General features: G+C 36.1%; 3 protein-coding genes across 9 annotated transcripts; 1 reads left to right on the forward strand and 2 right to left on the reverse strand.

Annotated features, from left to right (window-relative positions):
- The first annotated feature begins 1581 nt into the window (after nt 1-1581).
- LOC108988555 (BTB/POZ domain-containing protein NPY4-like) lies at nt 1582-6802 on the forward strand. Of its 4 annotated transcripts, none has more exons than XM_018961849.2 (5): nt 1582-1956; nt 2611-3293; nt 4184-4253; nt 4393-5580; nt 6084-6802. In XM_018961849.2, exons 2-5 carry the CDS (start codon nt 3232-3234, stop codon nt 6600-6602), a joined length of 1839 nt encoding a protein of 612 aa, XP_018817394.2. In that variant the 5' UTR covers nt 1582-1956; nt 2611-3231; the 3' UTR covers nt 6603-6802. The 4 variants fall into 4 exon arrangements, with proteins under 4 accessions (XP_018817394.2, XP_018817392.2, XP_018817393.2 ...); XM_018961847.2 differs by lacking the exon at nt 1582-1956 and adding an exon at nt 1963-2078; XM_018961848.2 differs by lacking the exon at nt 1582-1956 and adding an exon at nt 2086-2229.
- A 1207-nt stretch (nt 6803-8009) lies between these two features.
- On the reverse strand, nt 8010-10195 carry LOC108988558 (probable N-acetyltransferase HLS1). 2 transcript variants are annotated; one of them, XM_018961857.2, is made up of 3 exons: nt 9621-10195; nt 9256-9443; nt 8010-9052 (listed from the first exon to the last, which is right to left on the reverse strand). In XM_018961857.2, exons 1-3 carry the CDS (start codon nt 9798-9800, stop codon nt 8182-8184), a joined length of 1239 nt encoding a protein of 412 aa, XP_018817402.2. In that variant the 5' UTR covers nt 9801-10195; the 3' UTR covers nt 8010-8181. The 2 variants fall into 2 exon arrangements, with proteins under 2 accessions (XP_018817402.2, XP_035539562.1); XM_035683669.1 differs by lacking the exons at nt 9256-9443; nt 9621-10195 and adding an exon at nt 9144-9166 and having other exon boundaries at nt 8082-9052.
- A 10330-nt stretch (nt 10196-20525) lies between these two features.
- On the reverse strand, nt 20526-25016 carry LOC108988557 (formamidase-like). Of its 3 annotated transcripts, none has more exons than XM_018961855.2 (8): nt 24738-24967; nt 23997-24052; nt 23586-23823; nt 23268-23458; nt 22899-23134; nt 21686-21929; nt 21431-21538; nt 20526-20867 (listed from the first exon to the last, which is right to left on the reverse strand). In XM_018961855.2, exons 1-8 carry the CDS (start codon nt 24898-24900, stop codon nt 20745-20747), a joined length of 1359 nt encoding a protein of 452 aa, XP_018817400.2. In that variant the 5' UTR covers nt 24901-24967; the 3' UTR covers nt 20526-20744. The 3 variants fall into 3 exon arrangements, with proteins under 3 accessions (XP_018817400.2, XP_035539466.1, XP_018817396.2); XM_035683573.1 differs by having other exon boundaries at nt 23997-24522; nt 24682-24798; XM_018961851.2 differs by lacking the exon at nt 23997-24052 and having other exon boundaries at nt 24682-25016.
- Between the last annotated feature and the right edge of the window lie 390 nt (nt 25017-25406).

A 25406-nucleotide genomic window follows, 5' to 3' on the forward strand; every position in this document is an offset into this window, starting at 1 on the left:
TGTTCCCTCCCCCTCTATCCATCTATCTATCAAGTGGGCACATCTTAGCTTGTGTGGTCTACCATTGGCATGATCCTATTCCTAAAGCCTAAAGGTCCAAATTTGCAAATGCAGGATCTGAACTTTTCACACAAGCACGACTTCCATTGTCGTTGCAAAATTCGGTATCTATAACCACTGCTTTGACTAAAAGAGAAAACAGATCATGTGGCCTAAATGCTTGAAAAATAATTTCTTGTAATATTGTTGACCGAACCCAACCATTTCTTTTGGACGGACAAGATCTTTCTCTGAAGATATTACCACAAAAAATGGGAGTCCTGACAGTTCTTCAGGAATCCATTTCACCTTGCTCAGATCCTCTATATATATATATAGGTACTGCGAATCAGGTGCGCCAAACAAATATTGAAAATAAATATATATTTTTTTCAGGTGATTAGATTCTTGATGCACGGTAATGTTAACAAATCAAAGCAATATTATGGGGATGTGTTAAAATTGTAAAAAGAAGAAGAAGAATTGGTATAAATTAAGTAATTGTATACGTTTTTTTTAGAATAATACTAAATACAGTCGTTGACTCTACTCTTTGTTAAAATGATTATGTATCATTTTATATATTCACGACTGTAAATATCATTTCTCCACTTTTTTTATGTTATTTAGGCGGTGGGGATTAGATCATTGCACGTGGGTGGAGGAAATAAAAGATTGGATAAGGGAAAGCATCGTGGGCACAAATTGGTACACTAGTGGAGCAGAAAGTAAATCATTTTGATTGGATATGTCCATGAAGAAAAGAGATAATCAACACCATATTTCAATTTATAATGATAAATGTCAAGCCATTAGTTCAACACAACAACAAAAAAAAAATGTTTATTTTCATCTTGAGTAATAATATTATCTCAGTCACACTTGTTGAGGCGAGATATTTTAAATAGCTATGCATTTAAGGCAGTAACATGTGAAATTAACCAACTTAAAATGTGTTAGACCAACCAATATTATTAGATTAACAAAACTCAAGATGAAGAGTATATATTGAAATCAAGAAGGACCATAAGTGTTATTTGATTTATGCAGTTTGTAGAAGTACAGTTAATACTTAGGAACAACATTGAATAAACAAGAAAGCATCACAAGTTAAGATGATGGTACTGAAATAAGCATAAACAAAAGCAGCGCAAAGCTAAGCTATGACTGAGCCATGTGATGAGCACGGTATGGTCCAGGGCTCCAGACCTATCTCTTTACAGTACCAGTTGTTTTGGTAGAATACCCCGAGAAATCAAGGGACGACTTTTTCCATTTATCTATCTATCTTGTAGATTTCGAGATTGTAAGGTAAATGGTAGATTTTTTTTTTTTTTTACCATTATATATTATCAAAGTACGAGAGGAATGCAGGGGTCATTTTCTTTGTATACGGACAGTTCTCTTTTCTCACGCACATGAAACGAGTCGGGGAAGTCTGATTATATTTGGCAAGGGGAACAACAAAGAAGTCCTTGTCAGATTGGCATGCATTGCTCGTGAGAGAGAGAGGGTGGGGGATCTAATGCATAGTATGAAAGAGCCCGTTTTGCGTTCTAGCTGGCTCATTGGAGCTGCACTAAAGTATAAAGTATCGTCGTTAAAAGAGAAACAAAGTTTAGAGAAAAAAGAGCGGAAAATAGCATGCCTTTCTCGCTTTCACAAAGCAATAATGTTGGTAGACTTTAGTTTCTACAAGTCTTTGGGGGTGAATATATGAGAAAGGTGGTCGGAGCGGTGGTGCTGATTCAAAGGGAAAGGGGATGAGAGAGAGAGAGCGGGGGGGAGTGGACATTCTGAGCTTTGTTGGCTTTTTGTGCTTTTGTAGCTGTGGTTGCTGACAAAGTTGAGGAACAACTCATCTTTTTTATTAATGGCTTCTTTGGGTTTTGTTGGGTGGTTTCAGCAATATGTGGGGTTGGTTCTCTGCCTCTTTGGATATGCTCATGCAGTGAACACTGTATTTCTTGTCGTTTGTTTCCATTGATATTTGAGTCCAAGTGATTGACAAATTGAGAGGTGCACTGAAACATTTATAGGTGGGTTTTGGAGACCCCTTTCAGTGTCGCCTATGCCTTAGTGTTTCTCCATATTGTTGTGTTTACTTTTGTTGTTTAGACATTAATCATTTTGTCTTTGAATTCTTCTGTGGGATGAGATCCTGAATGTTGTTATATGAGTTTACTTGAGGTGCGATTCAGTTCGTTCATTTTCTTGTTATTTATTCTGTCTTATTCCTTTTAGAGTTAGCGTCTTCTTGCTTATTGTCAAATAGATATAACTTTATTTTTTCTTGTGAAAAAAGACTCGGGAAGCTACTATTGGTTGTTTATTCAAGCTGAATAATGATTTGTATGATGGGATCATATTGCCTTGTTTGATGTAGAACATGAGATGTTCTTGAATTGATTTCTGACTTAGATCCAAAAATTTCTACTCCCCATTTTGTTTGAAATAATTTTCTTTGGTACTGACGTTTGCCTTTAATCTTTACAATATAGACCACCAAAAGCTATGCCTTTAATCTATTGCTTTGGTGGTTGATACCGAGATACGCGATTTCTGGTGCAGGTGTTCAGGGTTGAAGAAGTGAACAGAGCTGAAAGAGGATTTGTAAAGGAATGTCGATTTCTGCGTTCTGACCAAGACTTCGTGGAGCATGAATGGTGTCGGTCGTCTGTGATCCATTGGAGAAACAAAACAAAGGAAAAGGAGAGAGCACATATCTAGAACCATAAACAACTAAAAAAGAGGGGGGTGGGGGGTTGTGTCAGTTTTGAGCAAGTGGGGGTGTCTCTGGGTTTGGAAATTATTTATGCTTCAGGGAGGCTGTTGGCATGTCTCCTAATCGACCTTCTTAGCCCGGGGTCCTTGGGCTGTGTTACCAATCTAGGAAGCCACCACTTCTTTGGGTCTCTTCCCATTCAAGTGAAGGATTTTTAAAATTTACACATAAACACTCTCTCTGTGGCCTTGATTTGTGGGAAAGATTCGGTAATACCAGGAAATACCATAACTTTCTTTGATCCATCCTTCCTTGGCAAGAACATCATCATAAAGTTGGTCGCTTTCAGGTGTTCAACCCCTGCTGGTGCGATTCACTTCCTATTCTTTGAGGAGGATTAGATTTGATTGGTGGTGCTGCTTCTGCTTCTGTGATTATCTTTTCTATATAACCTTCAGTTTACCAAAATGAAATTTATGAAGCTTGGATCTAAGCCTGATTCTTTTCAGACTGACGGGGACAATATTAGGTGAGTGTGATTTACTTCTTTCAAGATCCACTTCTGATATATATTACTGAAAATCGTTGAGGTTATGTCCTTCCTGTTGTGTTTTCTAACCTTCATTCTTAATTCACTAATTTGTATGTTTTTCTTTTCTGTCAAATTTTTGCTCATGTGCTTGCTTTCTGTATGCATTTTTTTCCGAGAAATTATAAACATAAGCCCCCACACTCCACACCACTTAAAAGCATGTGATCTTTTTTCCTGATGGGAGATATCTACGGAAGCTACTTTCTCTTCTGCAGAATCATTTGTTTAGAAAACCTTAATATCAATACGTATATTTTAAATCATCTTGCATGTTATTTCATTTTTTCACAAAACAAGTACTAATGGATAAAGCACACTGGAAACGGGGGGAAGCTGTTCAAATTTGCTCTGTCCAGAAGCCATCAAGAGTGGCATGCCTAAATGATACGACCATTCTCTGTCCAGATCTTTAACAATTTACATTTTACTTAGCCCACTAAGTGATGCAATCTTCATTTTCTTGTTTTGTAAAAACTTCAAAAAAAAATAAAGTTAATTAAATATCTGCATCAAAATCCTTATTATTTTTCTTCTGAGCATACTCGTGTTTCGTATTAAAAAAAATCTACACAATATTTTACTATTCACACAATTTCCACACACCATACTTTTTTTAATTTTTATTATTTTTTTCTTTCATCAAATATTTAATATATGAATAATGAATAGAATAATTGAATTAGTTTAAAAAGAATAAACTCAAAAAAAATTTAAAAAGATATTAAAAATTTTAAAATTTTAAAAAAGTGTGATGTGAAGAAGTTGGGAGGTTGTGTATCATTGCTCTTCGTATTAACTCTGGAGAAATGTTTTCTGTTTTCTTTCAGATATGTCGCAACTGAGTTGGCAACTGACATAGTCATTAACACGAGGGATGTGAAATTCTATTTGCATAAGGTATGAAGTCCTTGTAATCTTCATTGGATTTAATAACTCAGCAATTAATGGAGTTCTAGAAATAGGAATATATGGTTTTTGTGGTGCGATTTTCTCTTTTCAATATGTTTCTTGTTTGGTCATCTAATAGTCTGTAAAGTCTCTACAGTTTCCACTTTTGTCCAAGAGCGGACGCTTACAGAAACTTGTTGCAACCGCAAATGAGGAAAACATCTATGAAACTCAAATTCAGGATATTCCTGGTGGACCTGCTGCTTTTGAAATATGTGCCAAATTCTGTTATGGGATGACAGTTACTCTCAATGCATACAATGTGGTTGCAGCTCGATGTGCAGCCGAGTACCTTGAGATGTATGAAAGTATTGAGAAAGGAAACCTTATCTACAAGATTGATGTCTTCCTCAATTCTAGCGTCTTCCGGAGTTGGAAAGACTCGATTATTGTTCTTCAAACCACAAAGTCTCTTCTTCCATGGTCCGAGGAACTTAAAGTGGTCAGCCACTGTCTTGATTCCATAGCTTCCAAGGCTTCCATTGACACCTCCAAGGTGGAATGGTCATACACCTATAACAGGAAAAAGCTACCATACGAGAATGCGAATGAGCCACTCTGGAATGGTGTGAGAAAGCAACAGCTGGTTCCAAAGGACTGGTGGGTAGAAGACCTCTGCGAGCTTCAACTCGATTTATACAAGCGGGTCATAACAACAATAAAGGCAAAAGGAAAAGTTTCTGATGATGTTATCGGGGAAGCCTTGAATGCATATGCTCTGAGAAGGTTGCCAGGTTTTAGCAAGGGTATTATTCAGGGTGGGGATACAAAAAAGAATAGATCATTGGTGGATACCATAGTGCAGCTATTGCCCACAGAGAAGGGAAGTGTCTCCTGCAGTTTCTTAATTAAGTTGTTGAGAACAGCAACAATGTTGGAGTGTGGAGAAATGGAAAGATGGGAATTGACAAGGAGAATTGGCCAGCAACTCGAGGAGGCAACAGTGGCGAATCTTTTAATTCGAACTCCATCTGGGAAAACAACACCATATGATGTTGATATGGTGCAAAACCTAGTTAAGGAGTTTTCAATGCAGGTCCAGAATGCTCAAATTGATTCCCCTATCGAAAATGAATTCCAAGAGATTAGAATCTCAAGGCTTGTGCCAGATGCTTCCAAGGCAATGGTAGCAAAGCTGGTTGATGGCTACCTTGCCGAAATTGCATGTGATCCCAGTTTACTTGTGTCAAAATTTGTCAGTCTTGCTGAAATGGTATCGAGCTTCTCAAGACCATCTCATGATGGACTTTATCGTGCTATTGACATGTATCTGAAGGTGAGTTCCCGAGTATTTGAGGTCAATCTATCACATTTGAATTCTAGCCAAATAACCGAGGAAAAAAAAGGGAAATTTTAGCCAAATAGGTATATACATTTTCTTGGTTGAGAAGGGGCAGTCGGTATGCATTCCTGGTCCAAAGTCTTGTCAAATGTCATTTAGCATAACCCAATAAGCTAACCTTTATATGTTGAGAACAAGGTTCTGGATGATGTTTATTGCCATATATAACCATATTTCAGAAACCCCCCCTCCCAATTTCTTTTTCAACTGACTTCAGAGTTGAGGTCATTCTGATCAGCTTTTGACAACCTATACTTCTCAATTCCCTTTCCGTGTGCCACACCCATTTGATGAAATAAGCACACTTGCGCTTGAAACTACCATATTTAGTTACAAAATATATGTAATTGGTTGATTCGTGGCTTGTGTAAAAAAAGGTAATGTGTGTGTACCCAAAATTTGCGTTTTTTTACGAATGCTTGCATTTTTCGGTGCAGGAACACCCTGGGATCAGTAAGAGTGAGAGGAAGAGAATATGCAGGTTGATGGACTGCAGGAAGTTGTCAGCTGAAGCGTGCTTGCATGCAGTTCAAAATGAGCGGCTTCCTTTGCGAGTTGTAGTGCAGGTCCTTTTCTTCGAGCAGCTTAGAGCTACCACATCTGCTGGCAACAACACACCTGAGCTTCCTGGTTCAGTCAGGGCCCTACTCCCTGCTGGCTCTCATGGGAGTTCAAGGTGTACAACAATCAGCACGGAGGAGGACTGGGATGCCGTGCCAACAGCTGAGGATATAAAGGCTTTGAAAGGGGAGCTCACTACTCTGAGATTAGGAGGTGGAGCGGGTTGTTGTGACGCAAACTATGATAAAAGTAGTGCGGAAAAAGTTGCTGCCAATAAGATGAAAGGTTTGGTGATGTCAAAGCTGTTTTCAAAGCTCTGGTCAAGCAAAGAAAGAAATGGTGAAATTAGCAGCTGTGATACATCAGAAAGCCCTGGTTCCACCAATGCCAGATGAAACAAAATCCACCCCTTGCCGAAGTAGGAGGCAATCAGCATCTTAGTTACAGACACATATGGTTTGTAGAATTGGAGAACAGCTAATTTGGAGGGCCAGTTTATAAAAATTCTCTCACTCAGTTGACATTTAGGAAATTAGAAGCCACTGACGGCCAGTTCATAAAAATTCAAAGGCAAATAAATTCTTTTATGCTCGCTTATTGATCTCACATTATTAATGTAGAGATCCATGGTTCCTATTAGTACCCAATTTTGGGTCATCTCCAGTTAAAGTGGGCTGATTTTCAATGGAATTGCATGCCTTGACAGTCTACCTTGTTACTTTCGGCCATTCAAGATCGATTGACTCACCAACAAATTGACAAATATATATATATATTAGATAGGCCTGCAGTGCAGGAAGCCAATAGCCTAAATTTCCTAATTTTATATTCATTCACAAGTAACTTCATTGAATGTTGAAACCAGGAATTAAGTATATATATAGTGCAGCTTATAAGTACAAGTAAACATACAAAAAACACGACTAATTAATTTCATGGAGACTTCGGCCCAATGCAACCACTCCGATCCACATGACTTTTGTTGACACTTTTTAATTTATTCGACAAATCCTTAATTTGTTTCACCATGAATTGCAAACACTCGAACACAAAGCACTGCAGATGATAAGCAATTCTTCTGACCATGGGATACCAAAATATCTAACAAACTGCATGCAGCATAATAGTTATTCAGCTGTAGAGTCATCATGGCCAACATCACCGATCGAGGCGGCGTTCATGCACATGAGAAAGAGAGAACCCATCATGACTACATATATATTTATGTCGTTTTCATATAATAGATCCGTCGCTGACAATCCAAGGGCAGCGAACGGTTGTTTCTGGTTATACCCTTAATTAGATATATAGATACCATGAAATGAAATGGATTAGTCAAAGTCAACATATAATAAAGAAATCCTAAATAAACAAATCTCATACAAATTTTTTATAAAATAATAAATCTCACTAATAAAGAATAAATTTTTTTACACTTTTTCAATATGGGATCTATTTTTTTACAATGACTTGAATGAGACTTGTCTATTTAGAATTTGTATAAATTATTTCTCATATATATATATATATATAATTGAGAAAATATATTTACAACTTATAATAATGATGGGTTAGAAGGGTTCTATTTTAAAAGAGTAATGTTATATATAATTGTGAAGTTTATCATTAAAAAATTATTACTTTTATATAAATTTTATATTTATTTATTTTTATAAAATAATTATACAGTAATTACACAACCTAATCGTTTGAAAAAGATGTTTTTCTTTACATCACATCATATACAGAGCCATTCTATAATTAGAAACTGACCCAACATGAAAGTTCAAAAAAAAAAAAAGTTCTGCTTCAACAAGATGTAAAAAAGCCACATCCAATTACAACAAAAAGCCTATGGTATATATATGGGCGGGTTTGATATTTTCTTTTGTTTTACTAAAAAAAAAAAAGAAAAAATATCCATTTCTTCTTTATTCATATTTCCTCATGATTGGCTAATTTGATTTTTAGATTTTAGAACTCTCTTGGGTCCACAAAAATGGACAATCCAGGTTTTGATTTGGTCCAGTCACCGACAGAGCCGTCATTATAGCCTTCGGCTTCCCCCAGCCTCTTCACGCCCCACAAGTCCTCAGCGCACGATAATTTCTTCCAGTGAGGAATTCCTAACCTCAGCGGTTCCCGACTTGACACCTCCGTCGCCACTACCCCACACCCACAATCCTTCGCCAGGTTGTGCGCATAACCACACAACGCCTTCACCAACTTCACCGCGCCTGGGCCTTCCCCTCCCATTCCGTACATGAAATGCAGCCCGAATGGCTTAAACAATTCCGGCACCGAAGGTACGTGCAGCCACGGAAAGGCCCGGTCCACGATCCGGGTTGTTTTTGCGAGAGTGCGCCTCACGTACGACGCCCCCCGGACCTCCAGCGCGAACACCTCCTTACAGTTCCATACACTCAGTACCGCCCAGGACTCAGGTGGGTCTGAAAGGAACCGATCCGACCCGGGGAATGACTCCGCCGTAAACGTCCCACGAGGCACAGCAAGAAAGGTCCCCAGACTGAGTTTGTTGTTGAGAACGGAGTCAATGTCTCGGGGGAAAAACTCGGTGGTTGAGAATCGCCGGCGGTAGAGGATTTCTGCGTCCGAGGGATCGAGCCGAATGACGGAGACTCGGTTGGAGATCGGGACTCGGTGAGCGAAGACGGGATTGACAAGGATGGAAGGCGTACGGAACTTGGAGTAACCGCATTTCTGGGTGAAGAGCGTAACGGAAGCGAGATTGTCGTTGTCGGTTGCCATGTACGAATACTCGGCGCCATTCTCTCTAAACCACTCCTCCATTCGACGCACCAGCATTAAACCGATTCCCATCCTCCTGAACATACATGCATACAAACCAAATAAATACATACATCTAATATTATAATGAGATCATAAAGGTCACGAAAATGATATAATAGAGTAACCCAATAATTGGAGAGCATGTCTTTTCAACGTTAATGGTCATAATAATATATGTATATAAACAAAAATTAAAGTTGGAGAATGGAAAAAGGGGAGGTGTGTCAATTTTAGTACCGGTGAGAAGGGGAGACGCGGAGGCCTAAGATGTAGGCGAGCTTGGTGTAAACAGGAACATGTTTGATGTGTTCATTCTTGTTGGCGTTAGTTTTGGCATTTCTGCAGAGTTTCTTGCCGCAAGTTGCGGTCTTGATGCAGCCCCTGATCATGCCAACTATCTCTTTCTCTTCGCCCATCTCCGCCACCTACATACAAATTGAGAGCGAAATGATAATATCGGTGATCAGTTTCCGGTTTGATTACAAAATTAAAGAATAAATAAAAGTCTTTTATGGTTGTTAAATCTCTATTGGAAGAGGGTTACGGGAATTTATAAATAAAAGGAAAGAGACAAGAAGAAGCATTAATTAATTTGGTAGTACCAGCATGAGGAAAGCAGGAGAGTTGCGGACCCGGCAAATAGGATCACCAAGGAGGTCGGTGAAGAGGGAGAGCTTGCCGCTGGGTCCGACCTCGCACCTCCTCTCCACATCCTCCACTCCCCAAAGGTCCTTGTTACGGTCGAACTCTCTCAACACTATCACACCCTCCGGCCCTCCCATTAGAAATTAATCCCGGCCTTCTTTTTTGTTCTCTTTCGTGTATATGGAACAGTACAAGAACTAGACCAAATCCCACGAGAAAATAAAGCACAAGCTGTCTCGGACTATGAGGCGATAAAAGGATCTATGATCGTTGGGCAAGTAAGGCAGTGAAGTGTAAGGTTTAGAGGGAATTAAAGAGACAGTTCTAGCAGTAGTTAGATATCCTGAATTAACGTGTCTTGTAAGTTATAAGCAAGAAAGCAAAGCTATAAGAACATCGAAAATGAGACACCAAAATAAGAATACGACACAGCAAACAACATAATCACTGAAAACGATCCGACCAACATATAAAGAGACGAGAAAAAAATAAAGGTTTTGGGGCCGCCGGGATTCTTCTCTTCTACTGCGCGCTTTTCTTAGGTGGTGAGTAGTTGTTAATCACAGGGATACAACTGCTCTGAAGCTACCACCCTTTAAATACCCGGTTTTTGGGCTTCTCTCTCTGACTCTCCCTTTGCGAATCAACGTCCCTCGACGTCTCCATTATAATATTTTTGGTTTTTCCCCTTCTCACTCTTTTTGTTTAATTATTTATTTATTTCAGTGCTACTTCGTGTCTCTCTCTCTCTTCTCTCTGGCCGTCTGTATGTCATTCTCCGTCTCTCTCCAAAACTGTACAGACTGTATAGAAGTGGTAATAATGATGTCGAAATAAATGAAAACTAAAGAAAAAATGGAAATTGATAATGAAGATCATAACGAGAATTTATATTTGATGAGAACAATGGGAAGAAGAAATGGCGGCTATGGCTGCGCATGCAGTCAGTCTTATGGTGGTGGGCTTTTGTAATCCATGATTTTAATCATTTATTTCAACGGACTGGAGGCCTTGCCATCATTACTCCATTTAAATCATTACCTTTAATCTTCTCACTCAGATCCCCATCATCGTGCCCATCCCCCATCCCAGATTATCCACCACCACCACCATCATCATGTACTTGATTGATGGTCATGGATATTACCTCATGTGGGGTCGCCACGTCGTTCATGATGATCCCTGTGAGAATCATCTGACTTTTTTTAGAAACCTTTTTATGCATTTTTGAGAGGGAAAAATTATAGTTATAGTAGGTGAGTGCATAAATATAAATAATTATTTAAAAATAAATAAATATATAAAAATTTTATATGATTTTTTTTTAAAATTATTATATAATATTTATATATTTTATTATTATATTTAACATTACTCTCGATGATAATATAAAGTAGAACAGTTAATACATGCAACCGCTGCATGTATGTCATGCGGGTTTCGAGTGGCCCATAAACGAAAGAAATGCCACCGTCGGTACAGGCCTGAAGGGGCCCCTGGATTTTTCAATCCTCTTCTAGTAATAACGTGGCTTTTTTCGATGATCAAATCATCATATCATCACGCCGAATCTAGATGGACGGTTATGGTGCGCCTCATCGAGGGCTTCGCTAGATTTGATGCCTGCGTCGTCATGGATCATGTAGGGTCTACATACATATGCTATCTCTGATGAAAGTGATATTTCAGCTGGTGGATATTTATTATTTTAAGACTTTTTATTTAATTATTTTTGTGTAATGAGAGTGACCCGTTTGGTTCATATTTGTGAGGATTATTCTAATGATTATATAAAGTATTTAAAACTAAATTAATATATATTTTAATTAAAAAATAATATTTACAATCAAAATTAAAAAATAAATATCAATAAAGAAATATAATGTTTCATTCATCATATATTAATTAAGATTCAAATTTTAAAATTTATTTTTTAATATAAATTATACCACATGATTGATGTGTAGTGTAAAAAGAGATGTCATGTCTATCGAAAATTCTCACCGTGACGTTCAATACTCTTTTTTTACTATAAATTTTTTTAATCTACTTAAACATTTTTTAAAAATATTAAAAAATATATTAAAAAATAATTTCTTAATTATTAAGTTAAAAAAAAAAAGACTCATTAAGATGACTTATAATGATGTTGTTATAATTGTCATATATAGTACTAAATTAAATTAATACAAGTAGATCAGGATCGGAATAACAAAAGGAAAAATAGCGTCTCGATCGACGGGAATTACATCGGACATGTCACATGATGCATGGAAGTCCAAAGCATGCTGGAATTGCCACATTTTTATACCCAAAAAAAAAATCATTAATTAATTAGTGAAGGCAAAATTAATACGGGTTTTGATAATGATTGGCCGGAAGTCAATTAGGATGTGTAGACGTCACTATTAATTGGGATTTAATTATAAGAATAATTAAACATATTTATTAATTATTCAATCATTTTCCTCATTGATTTTAGCATATTATATATACGTAACCGCGCAATTAATATATATTAGATTATTAATCTGGGAATAAGAACCGTTCGTTTCTGCTATATATCTTCCTATTCTATATAATAATGGTTTAGGAAAATGACCTACAAATTATTGAGCATATTTAAAACAAACAACCCGGGAGATGAAGGAAAATGATAGGAAAATTAACTATATATATGGCCGTCGAGAGTCGTTAATTGAGCATCCTTACTTTTAAATTTAGAGCGAAAATCATACTCCAAATTTTCTTAATTATAATGTATAATTACTTTAAAAAATATGAATAATTAATACGGGTCTTATATAAAAAATAATAATTTTTTAATAATAAATTTTATTCTTTTTAAAATAATTACACGATGTTTACGTACTTAATAACGGCGTGTGGTATTACTATTGGGATGATGATGATTTGGACTCCATCGATCATTATTAGTTATATATATATAATTCATGATGTAGTATATATAAATATATATCACGTGTCTTTAAAAATGGATTAAAATTAAGAAATAAGTTTTCTTTTATTTTTTCTGATCAATCAACTTTTGTTTTTCTTGTTCATATTTTATTTGGAATTCGTAATGCAGAACGTAGCTTTAACAGCGACGCAAGAGGAATATTAATTAATGCCGTTGCCAAGTTTAGGGGTCAAAGGGCTTAATTTTTATTTCCTTTTATACAACTAATATTGATCTTGATCTTTGTAGTCTTCGTCTCCCTGTTATTATAATAATTTAGCCTTCATTAAATTAAAACAAAGTCAGTCTTATGTAATTAATAATTAAATTAAATAGGTAAGGCACATGCAGATTCACAGGCCGCAAGTCGTTTAGAGAAAAGTGGCGGCTTTGTGAAAATCATCGCAAGTGATCCTCATGCGCCTCTCACATCTGCGCGTGGTCCTGATCATCACGTGCCACCCCTTTTGGTAACTATTCTTGCCACATGCATCAATCACCGGACTCGCCACCACCAGATCTTTCATATTTGACTTTTGTGGTTGAAAAAAGACAAGCGTGTTACCTTTACTCGCCGTCACATATTTCAAAATTTATCGAAATTGGTCCAAATTGTAATTCGTCTTTTTTCATATCTATCTTATTGTTTTTCTTTTTGATTTCCTTATTGTTAATTAAAATAAAAAAAATAATTTGTCTCTTAGACTTTTGTCTATAGAGGTTGAGTCCTCTTTTTCTATATATGAAGGGTGAGGTTGAGCTGTCTCTTAGACGTTTGTATGTAGAGAATATCAATAGTAATGAAGACCAAACCAATCACGAAAAGAAATAATATATTGGTAGAGCTCCAAATGCAATATAATGGTTTATGATGTCATGTTTGATATGAAGACATCACAGAATATATCTACTTATGAATATAAGTTTCTTGATAAATGAATGATGACATTTTCTCTTAAAAAATAATAATAATTAAATTAAATAGGTAGAGGCACACACGTATATATTTAAGCACCTCGAATATTATAAGCGGCTGTATATTCGTTATTTTTTTTTAGTTAGATTACTAATTAATCAGCCGTACGTGTGGATCATGAGATATATAATGATGAACAATAGTCAATTTAGCGATGATTCTGATCAAGATTAGTAATAATTTTCTAACAAATCGATTGAGATATTTGCATATATTCGATCTCTTGCATTTGCATATATATACATTAATTATAAGGACGTTGTTAGGGAGGTGCCCAGCTTCTATATATTTAGATTTATTTTTCTTTTAAATATTTTTTAACATCATTGACCATTAAGAAAAAAAAAAAAATATATATATATATATATACTTTCCTAATAATTACTTTCTTTAAAAAAAAAAGCACAAGCTGGGCGGCAGACTATCATTTTTCTAATTATAAATACAAATTATTAATTATATGCATACAATAATTAATATTATTGCACGTCATGCATGCATGCATGTACATATATAGGTTGATCAATTATTAGCAATGGCGATGGCGAGAGGGTATATATATATATATATATATATATATATATATATATATATATATGTATATATACATATAATGCAGTATGTCATGATACGTACACATTATATTATATATAGGCAAATGGAATTTGTCATTATATATATATATATATATATATATATATATATATATTATAGCAGCTTTGTCATTGTATTTGTACTCTTTTGGGAACACATGATGATCTTGACAAATAAAGGAAAAAAGAAAAGAAGATAAAAGAAGGCCATCGGTACTCATTAATTATATATAATCAACAAGAATTCATGTCATGTAGATAAAACTGCATATATACTCATATTAATTAATGTCGAGTACTAATGCGTATATACTCATCATCATCACTTTATCATTTGGCCAATGATATATATATATATATACACGACATCATGTCCTAATTAATTAGATCATGTTGTGCATCAAACTATATATAGAGAGAGAAGACTTTGATCAAAATGATATATATATATATATATGTATGTATGTATGTATAGGACTGGACTACATGAACCTCGTTTGAAAATAAATTATTCGCCAGATCATATAAATGATAGATCGAAAATCATTAATTCATAATTAATAAAATGAGTAATGATATATACACAATGTATTACACAACATATTGTATAATAATATTATAAATAAAAATATTTTTATAAAATAATATTATTTTTATAAGATATCTTATAAAATATACCTATCATTTAAAATATATGCTCAGCCAAGAGGTAGGTAGGTAGGTAGGTAGAACGTAACACGAGTACTCTCCGAATCGACGCGTATAGTTTGGGTTAATTGATCATATATAAGAAGTTTCACCTGTATTTAAAAAAAAAAAAAAAAAAACATGAGAACATGTTCCTCGGAATTGATGTTGGTACGTGGTCATGGGGGGGTCTTCTTGCCTTTTGTAGGGCCGATGTGAAACAACACTCCTTAAATCAGGCGGCTATGTCGACTCATCTCGGATTTTGCAAGATGAAAGGTACTGGATGGAGATCACGGAGCTGCACGGAGGCCGAACCAATATTAATAAGGAAAGGAAAATGCTTGTGTTTTATTATGTATATTTTTTTAGTTATTTTTTTATATAGATTTTTTTAATAATTTTAAATATTTTTAAAAAATAAAAAAATTATAATATAATTAAATAATACTTTCTTAATCATAAAATAAAATAAAAAATATTTTTTTATAATTTTTTATTTGATTTCGTAATTAAAGAAGTATTTTTTAATTTTTTTTTACTTTTTAATTAAGAAATATTTTTAACGATATTTTAAATTTATTTTATTTTTTAAAAATATTAAAAAAAAACACATATAAACACATCTACAACTTCAGCAAGAGCCCCTACGCACTACAAGAAAACTGTTTATTTGTGGTTATTTAATTTCAACGAAATGACTATTTATAGTTAAAATGAATCTATTTTGATTAAAAATAATATTTTCGTCGCAATTAAATAGTCACAAAAATCTATTTTTCTTATAATGACAAGAGCTGTAACATCGTCCTATTTAATAGCATGACGAAATAATATTAAGGTAGGTAGGTTGTTAATAAGCTAGCTATGTAGGGTGTTTTAAAATGAAAAAGACATACAGACCACCTAATTAGTATTTTAATTAGTTCAGAAATACAAGCATTAATAATATTGATCATGATCAGTTGATCAAGATGCGTGATCGATTACTACTGTGTAGTAGTCTCGACTAGGAATGATAAGATTGATTAATTAATTAGTTAAAGCTGAAAACCCTAGCTAGCTTGCTTTTTCACATCTCTTTGCTGCATGCATATATATATATATATATATATATGTATGTATGTCTATGTATTATTGTGCGTGACTGTAATTTGCATGCTAATTGCTTGTCTTCAAAAACGAAAAAACAAAAGTTGGCAATTATAAGTACATTGACTACTGGGTCAGACATGATGTTCTGCAGGCTCCACCCCCACCTAATGTATTTTTGGCATCGAGACCCGAAATTGACCACCCAACAACACGTATATCATATCATATGATCCAAAACTTATAGGAAAATTAATGCGCATATATATATATTATGTTAACTTTCACACTGATCACATGGAATTAATTTTGTGGGACTGTTACTAGCTAGCTAGGAAATTAAATATTTGATTACAGTTATAAGCTAGCACAAAAATAATATATATAGTACATTTTGAAGATTTTAGTGCTGAGAAAACCCTAGCCATGCCCATTAGTTTAGATGGTGTACAGCTTAGGATGTTGGGACTTAGCGGAATTTGGGGGGACAAAAGGTAGAGAGAGATATATATATATATATAGCTGGGTGGATCGATTTGGTGTTCTACTTTTCTTTATTTTTTTCTATATAATGGAGGAGTACAACAACTCTGAATTTTATTGAAGCTCACTAATGGCTGAGAAACCGTGGTAATTAGGTTTGTTTGTTTTCGAAGATGGGATGAGATGAATTGAGATTAAAGTTAAAAAGTTGAATAAAGTATTGTTAGAATATATTTTTTAATATTATTTTGGTTTTGGGATTTGAAAAAATTAAATTATTTATTTTATTTTGTGTTGAAAATTAAAAAAATTGTAATGATTAGATGAGATGAGATGAGATGAGATGAGATGTTTTCTGAAAACAAACGAGACCTTAATGTGAGTAAACAAATACAACCCAGCTTTGACAGCAGAAACAACCAACCAGAAAATAAACCATACCAAAGAATAAATAAAACCAATTACATTTTTAAAGTAAGGAAAGCGAAGCTTATTTGTCTGAATCAAACCCCTCAAAAGAGGAGGAATAGAATCCATCTCAATCCATGACCCTGCACAGTCGTTCGAAGCCATTCGAGCCAAATAATCAATTGGAGCGTTGCTTTGCCTGAAAAAATGACTAATTGAAAACACCTTGCCTCTGAAGTAAACTCATCAATTCCTCCCAAAAATGATCTTCAAGGTACCAAATATGACATTTTGCTTGTCGAAACCAGTTTACCACAATTAAAGAATCCATCTCTATCTCTATCTTATCCAAACCTTTTTTAAAGGCTTAATTGCACGCAACTTCTCACTTTTTTTTAAAAAAAAAAAAAAAAAAAAAAAAAAGAGGATGGGACCCCAATTTTATTGATTGTCCTCACTTGTGGCGGAGGGAAACCGTGGTTACAAGTACGACACCTGGGATTTACATAAGCGCTAAATCTAGGAAAAAAAAAAACCCAAGCATCAAAATCCGTATAACCATATAGAGTACACGACCTTAAATAAGATACATAACCTACATCCGAGCTAGCCAAAGAGGGGCACCTGCAAAAAACCAAGTACACAAGGCAAAAAGAGACGCAAATAACTTGAGAGCAACGAGAGACAAATAAATAACGAACAACAAACCTGGCACGAAGCTTAAGATATCCTCAGGTAGGGCATACCCAGCTTGTCCATGCGGAGAAGACCCCTCACCCGGCTAGGCAGCATGTGAATGTCATCCCAATCAGAGTTCAACCCTTCCGCCCCACACTTAGCTAGAAAGTCAGCCACGGCATTACCTTCACGAAAGATGTGATTCACTGTATACTCCAGTCAGCCACGGCATTACCTTCACGCAACTTCTCAATTAGTTTAACAATCCAGAATTTAATATTTCACCAAGTCTCCTCCATAGATTCAGATTTTCCTTTCATTCTTACCTTGCATCGACGGAGCCATAGAACCCAGGTAACAATGACTGGAATTATGCCAATAAGAAGTCTTCTTGTTGTCGACTTTGAAGCTCTATTAAACCATGCATACACAGTCTCTTTCCACGTACTGAAATTAGTTCTCAACATACCAACCTGGATAGCACATTTCTGCCAAATAGTCTGAGCCACTTCCCCATTATAAGTTAGCACATGATTCAAATCTTCATAGGGCTCCATTGTCGTAGCAATTGCACTTAGAAACAAGAGGAATGCCCAGTCTTCGAACATTGTCATCCAAACTAAGTGCATTATTAAAACCTTTCCACATCACAATGACCATTTTCTTTGGAAGACACGGGTGCCAAATCCAATTCGACCGTCTGATTTTTGGAGCTCTAACTTGAATGCACTTCCAAGCACTCTTAGAAGAGAATTTTCCATCTTCCTTAGGCAACCAAATTAGTATATCCTCCCCTTCTTTCTGCCCACTAACAGTACTCACAATCTCTTGAGCTTTTTGAGAACCCACCAACCGATGCAATAGGTCCAAATCCCAACCATCCTCAAGCCAAATATCTTTTAATTTCAAGCTAGGCAACGTAACAAGAGAACTTGTAGCAAGAGTTTCCTCCCCCAGCCATTTACCAAACCAAAACAAAAGTTGTCCTGCCTTTGGCTTCCATTTAGAGTGTTCAATGACATCCGGAATACATCTAATTATTAGCTTCCAAAACCAAGACCCTTTATTATGATTCACAAGAGAAATATGATCTTCCTTCACATATTTAGCTTTGAAGAATCGAGACCATAGAGAGTCAGTAGTCAATAATTTCCAAGCTAATTTCATATGTAACGATCTTTGAACATCCTAAAAATTTCGAATTCCAAGACCCCCCTTACTAGTCGGATCTTCCTCATTCACGTACGTGATGTGCCCTTGCCTGCCCGCCTGCCCATCACCCATGCATCTCCTGATTTCTTCACATTCTCATTCAACTCTTGTCATAATAATTTCATCCAAAGCCAAAAAACAAATTAGATCTGATCTAGTGATCATGCTATCGAGACGCGTACGCACGCACTTCACGTCAAACCTAGTCTCAGCGTTCCAGATTTTCACATCACAACTCTAGCTAGCTACTGCATGCTAGTTCGTTCTTACATATATAACTTTGTTCCCTTAGACTTGTTTCTTTTTCTTTTCCCCTCAGCAATCTATATATATTATTTCAAGCAAGCAGATCACCATTATAGAAACTATCTCTGGAAGGTGCTTGTTTAATGTCTATCTGGAAACAAAATTTCTCTTTCGCTACCATTCATTATTTCACATTTCACATCTTATAAAAAATACCTCTACACCTTAAAAAAAAAAAAAAAAAACTATAAGTATGAGTTGGTATGAAAGTAAATAGTGACTGATGCATAATATTTCTAGTTATAAAAATATTAAAAAATTAATTCATTTTATAATTTTAATTAAGAGTACTCATTTCAATGATACGTTGAGTGTGATAAACAATTAGTTTATAAATAATATTTTTCAAGATTATTATACACACACATATCTAATACTCTATTGTAATAAGTGGCTATCTAACTATGAGCAGTAACTCTATTCCAAGCTTGCCCTTCCTTGCTCCTCCTTCTTATGGGTATCTGGGCCCTCTTCCAGTTTCTCAAGTGTCCTATTTCAATTTCAAATTTCAAATTTCAATTGGTATCCAAATGAACCAATTGAAGAGTATATGCTGGTTGAGAAATTTGAAGTTATTAGTGTTTCTATTGTACTCTCATGTGGTAAAGAGTGGAGAACTAGTTTGATTACAAGGGAGAGGGTTTGTCACAGTCCCAGAACGATTACAAGCCCTCAGTAACTAGTTTGAGTTTACATGCTTGTTGGGCCATGGGCCACCTTACGTTTATGTAGTTAGTTTTCATTACATGTTTGAGTCATTGTTGCTTAATTGGATGTTACATGTAGTGGGTTAATGGGCTTGGGCCCTTTAGAGTAATTCTCATTTTAGTGTCTTGGCCCATATGTGGGATAGCCCAGCTAAGACTTTACTATGTGTAAAGAATCAGGGGCCCTACGAAATTTTATGCAGAAACTTTTAATCAAAATCCTATTTTCTTTTTCTCTGATCATGTTCTTCCTCTCTTTTTTCTGGTGGTGCTCCCCTCGAAGTAAGTGATTTCAGTGTATTTTTCTTCAAGTAATTTGAGGTGTGTTACATCAAGCGTGAAGTTAGGCTCTGGATTTGGAATTCAATTTTCATCTCTGCAACGCAGTTGAACATCCTCAATATATTATCGAGTGCATCTTACACCATGGTAGGGTTCCTCTTAAGTATAATTTAAAATTTTGGATTGAAGTTGTAGGTAATACCCTGGACAAGTGTGACGACTGATCCATAACAGCCTTTTTAACTCCTTTCTGGAGAGTCACATCTTACGGACGATGCATCTTTCAAACTCCTTTCTGGTGGATCTTTAGCTTAAATGATATAATTCATGCTGTTTTTCACTTGGAAACTATGTGCAAAACTAATGGACCTGGAACAGTTGCAGCTGTTATGTATAACATAAATCTGGTAGTCTCGGTCTTGAAGACTCACATGGCATGTAATTTTGATAAGCTTAATATTTTATTCAAACAGTAATTAAATTAAGCTTTTTGGAGCATTTTATTCTATTGAACAGAAAATTACTTTTGTGATAGAGGATAGAATTAGATCTGGTAGTGACAAGGACAATTGTAGAAATGTAGCCCAAGGATAATGTCCATCTATTACAGGTAACAGATATGCATAAATGCATAGTTGGTGCCAAAGGTATCATTGTTGGTATGTCTTTAGTTCATTGAGCAACCCTCATAAGAGTTATGTCGAGGCACTTGGGTTCCTTGTGACCGGCAAATTTCCATCATAAGTGCATTTGAGGACATCTGGTTTCCTCACTATCCTGGGCCCAACTGGAACCTTGTTGTTTTTTGGACGAATGTCCTGCACAGACACACAAGTACATTTTTAAAGAATCTAATGTACAAATTATCAATAGCCTAATATCTGTTAACTTTATACCACTCTCACTCGGTTATATTATGAGTTTGTTTTTAGTTGTAGAACATTTTCCACCCCTTGATTAAGTTCATTTAGCTTGGCATAGTCATGGAGGATATTTTAGAGAAGTAGAACAAGAAGTGATATGGCCCATTCCTTCCTGCTTAAGCTTATCAAGTTTTGTGGATCATGTGAAGTAATAATCATAGAATAGTTCCAATTAACTTTTTCTTTGTTCTTCTTTTGGGGGGGCAGGGGGAGGTGGTTCAGGTCAAAAGCATCTTGCCACTCTTTCTTATGGTCACCTGGAAATAACTGAGGAAATAAATGTGTTTACGACTTGTAATTTGGCAGGAAGCTAGTGACCCTTTAGCTCGTTACAATAGAATCTTGATCAATAATTTGCACGTTGAAGTTTTAGTAATCTGATGGTTACTAGATAACGTGATAAAAGTAGAATGAATATTTGGTTTATGCTTGTTGGAAAATTAAAGGGAAAGAGTTACCTGGTCAAAGATTGCTGTTGGGATTGCTAGGGTAGCACAAGCATTGGGGGAATCAACTATTCCAGAAATTCTTCCTTCACAGGGGCAGCATGAAAGCAGAAGATAGACCTGATAATGACCATAGTATCTACTAGTTCAGTAATGTTATTCAAACCTAATATACCCTATGCATGTATTTGGGTACTTCACTGCACGCGCATGGCAATGTATGGGTCATAGGAACAATTCATATGTTATAGAGGGGCATTAAATTACCTGTTCTTTGGAGTACCCAAATTTGGAGAGGTAGTCAATGGCATTGAGGACAGCTCGCTTGTAAGCAACACTTGCATCAAGGTAGTGTTGCCTTCCACTCTCGTCAACACTAATTCCCTCAAATACCAGCCATTCTGAAAATCTTGGCTCGACTGGACCTATCTCAAATATTGGATTCACATGGAGAGGAGTGGGACCCATTGGCGTAAGGTACTCTTTCATTCCTCCTCTGATAAGTTCACACCTGAAATAACAAGATATGTGCTGGATGACCAATAAGCTGTGAACAATGTGCTGGAGATGGAGATAGCTGTTGATTCTTTTATTCAATAAATTGGAGTCTCAAATAATGGAGTGACTGATGTATTCGTTTTATTAAGTGGTGATTGACCTAAATATGATGAAAGTGGTTTTCAATGGTGAAATCATGCAAGTCTTAGAAATTTGAAATGTTCTGTGACATGTTATTTAGTTGTTGATGAGGCACATAAATTTATTTTCCTGGTTAGTGAGATGGCCCAACATTGTGATTGACATCAAAAGTGAAAATTTTCAGTGTTTGGAAGGGATATTCTTGATGATGTCTAGATAGTTCTGCTCTTAAGATGTTAAAGAATCCTAAATTGGTTTTAGAAGGAAAAACCATGCCTGGAGATAAATACTGTGGGATATATTTCTGTGATAGTTTGATTGGAGTATCTAACACGTAGCATATGTATAAAGACAAAGAAACTCCTGATATTCTTATCTTTGTCACTATGGTTAAAGTGTTCAAGTGGTGGATCAAGTTGTTGCAGTGGTATCTGAAATGGCTGCTTCTTTAGCAAGAGTTGTTAACTCATTACAAACCTTCTCAGCAGTCATTTCTTTAACTGGACACCAGAGCAGTTGCCAGTCATCTCTGTTTAGTGATTCTAGAGGTCAACTTCTAGGGTGTACTGGACACGTGTTCTGGTTCCTTTAAATATCCTCACAATTTCTCTCAAACTGTTCCTCTTATTTTACTAAGATCTTATAACATTCATTCCAAGAGCAATGGGATCCCGCCCTCCCCCTGCCCCTTCCAAGGCTTATAATAATAAATAATTGGTATCTCTTCTACTCATGAAACTATCATCAATATCACTACAAATCAGATGCTTTGGTCAATGTTATCAATGCTTGTTCAGAATCCTGACATAGAAACCTAAATGTTAAGAGATACGAAATATACTTAAGTTCTAGGAAACCACTCATCTCGATTGCGCCACAGAATGAAACTTCACCGTCACCCTGGGAGAAGTGCATATCACCAGTACTGAGATTTGCTCCATCTACAAATACAGGAAGGTATATCTTTGAACCTCTGCTGAGATTTTTTATGTCACAATTGCCACCATTTTCTCTTCCTGGAATTGTTCTTGCAGCCTCCCTAGCAATCTTTTCCCATTCTGGAGTGCCATCTTCAATCTACAAACGTCAGTGACAGTGAATAACTAATTGATTCAGTTCCAACTCTGGTGGCTAACATTAGCTACCAGAATTATATGAAAGTTCTTTCATGGTCACTTGGGTACTCTCATGAGTATTCAATGAAGCATACCTTTCCTAGGCGGCAGCCTTTGGGTGTCGGTAGGTTTGCTAATGGTCGTGAATGCAAAACCTCACATAATTTGAGATTTTGGAGCCCATTTTCTTCAAGATCTCTTTCCCGTTTGTTCCATATGTCGAGCAGTTCCATTGATGGGGCAGTTCCAATTACTCCCGGGTGAGTTAAGCCTGGAAATCGTACTCCTGCAATGCATGGCATAATATATGAAATAGAATCTATTCCTTTTCTCCGCAATATATTTAGAGTAGTCTATGAAGCTTTTAGGGGCATGCTGCTAGGGAGGTGGGGAAAGAAGGGTAGGAACTTTACCTGGTATGTGAGGAGAGTAGGCATATATTCCTTCAAAATACCAAATAGCTTTGGTTGCGCAAGGAAAATGGTCAGTCAGGAAACCACCTCCATTTTCTCTGTCAAATGTTGCTGTATAACCCCATTCATCTCCAGGAAGAGGACCCAAGTTCAATATTTCAACCACTAGAAGATCACCTGGCTTGGCCGCTATCCCATCCTCACCCACAACCCTGATCGGCCCGCTGAGATAATGAACCTGTGCCAGTTTCCAGATCGTTAATCATTAACCTACTCAAAATGATCATGCTCGTAGGATATGCTAATATGTCAGTCTCAATTAGTAGTTTCTTCTAATCAGGTTGATAGCAACAATCCCTTCTAGAGTTTTTAAGTTTCTCCTCAGTAGATATATTAAAAGTTCATACTTACAGCTGAGAGGTCTATTGATTTTATATCAAGTGCAGAATCATCATCTTTAATTACACCTCCAGTCCAGTCTGACATCTCCACTCTAAAGAGCTCGCCAACTTTTACCTCTGCAACTGGGGGTATGTGAGGATGCCAACGGTTGTGTAGAGGGAATTTTTGCTCCCATGGTTTCTTTGTCAAGTCTATGGTCACCACTTGCTTCGGAGTCGGAGGAGCCATGGTTGAAGAAGTGGAAGAGCGGAGAGCATGGAATTATTGTTGTAGACTTATAGGGCTAAGCTAATTGCATATTTGGACAAAGCTGGTTGCCGTCCTAGAATGGGACCCAATTTAAAATACACGGTGGCGATGTGCATCAAAGGACAAAAAATACCAGGACTTTTCTTCTTAGGCTTTTTAGTACCAAGACCGAAGCAGCATCTCCAATTTGTGGAAACAGTAACTCCCCCCCCCTCATGTTTTGTTGCTATGGCAAACTAAGATGTCTAGAGGTAATTTCCAACTGCAAGAGGCTGTGCCCACCAACCTGATTAAGAATCTTTTTTTCATCTTCTAATTCTTGAGAGAAAAATAAAAGCTATACAAGGGTGTTTCATCAAAGAAGGCGTTTCATCAGTGTGCATGCAGTTTGTTGAACGAGAACTTGAAAAATTCTTCAAATACAAAGCTAAAGAAGGGAACTCACAACAGATGGATCAGCATGCTTGATATCCTCGGCAGTGTAGTCGTGTGTGATACCACCTCCACTGAAGTCCACCATCTCTACTCTAAAAACCTCTCCTGTTTTAACCTCAGCAACAGGAGGTATGTCCGGGTGCCACCGGTTGTGGAGAGGAAGTTTCTGCTCCCATGGCTTTTTCTTGACATCAATAGGCACAACCAGTCTTGGACCATATGGAGCCATGGCTGATGGCTGTGTCCAAATTTTCAGTCTTGGTCTCAAGGCAATGAAAGTTGGGTATCTTAAAATCAAAAGATTCTTTGAGGAAAGCGGAGTCTTCTAAGGTTTCACTTTGACATGGAAGTTTTGACACCCATGATAGGACACCTTTGGATAAGATATTTTTTTTTTCTCCGATGTGGATGGACCACCTAAACCTGATTGAACTTCAGAAAGTTTTGATTTTGGTCGTAAATACGGTGAGAGGAGGTAAAACCGTAAAGAGCAATGCGCTTTTTTTTTATTCAAAAAAAAAAAAAAATATATATATATATATATATATATATAATTAAGGAAGATAATAGTATCTCAATTTTATTAATAACTATCACTTGTAATAGAAGAAAATACTAATTATAACTAGACACTTAGGTGATACATATAAGAAAAAAGACACAAACCCAGACATAAAAAAATCTTAACAACTCCAACCAACGATACAATATTTCTCTGTTCAGGACAACTCAAGA

This window comes from Juglans regia, chromosome 12 (genome assembly GCF_001411555.2).
Source record: "Juglans regia cultivar Chandler chromosome 12, Walnut 2.0, whole genome shotgun sequence".
NCBI classification, from domain to species: Eukaryota; Viridiplantae; Streptophyta; class Magnoliopsida; order Fagales; family Juglandaceae; genus Juglans; species Juglans regia.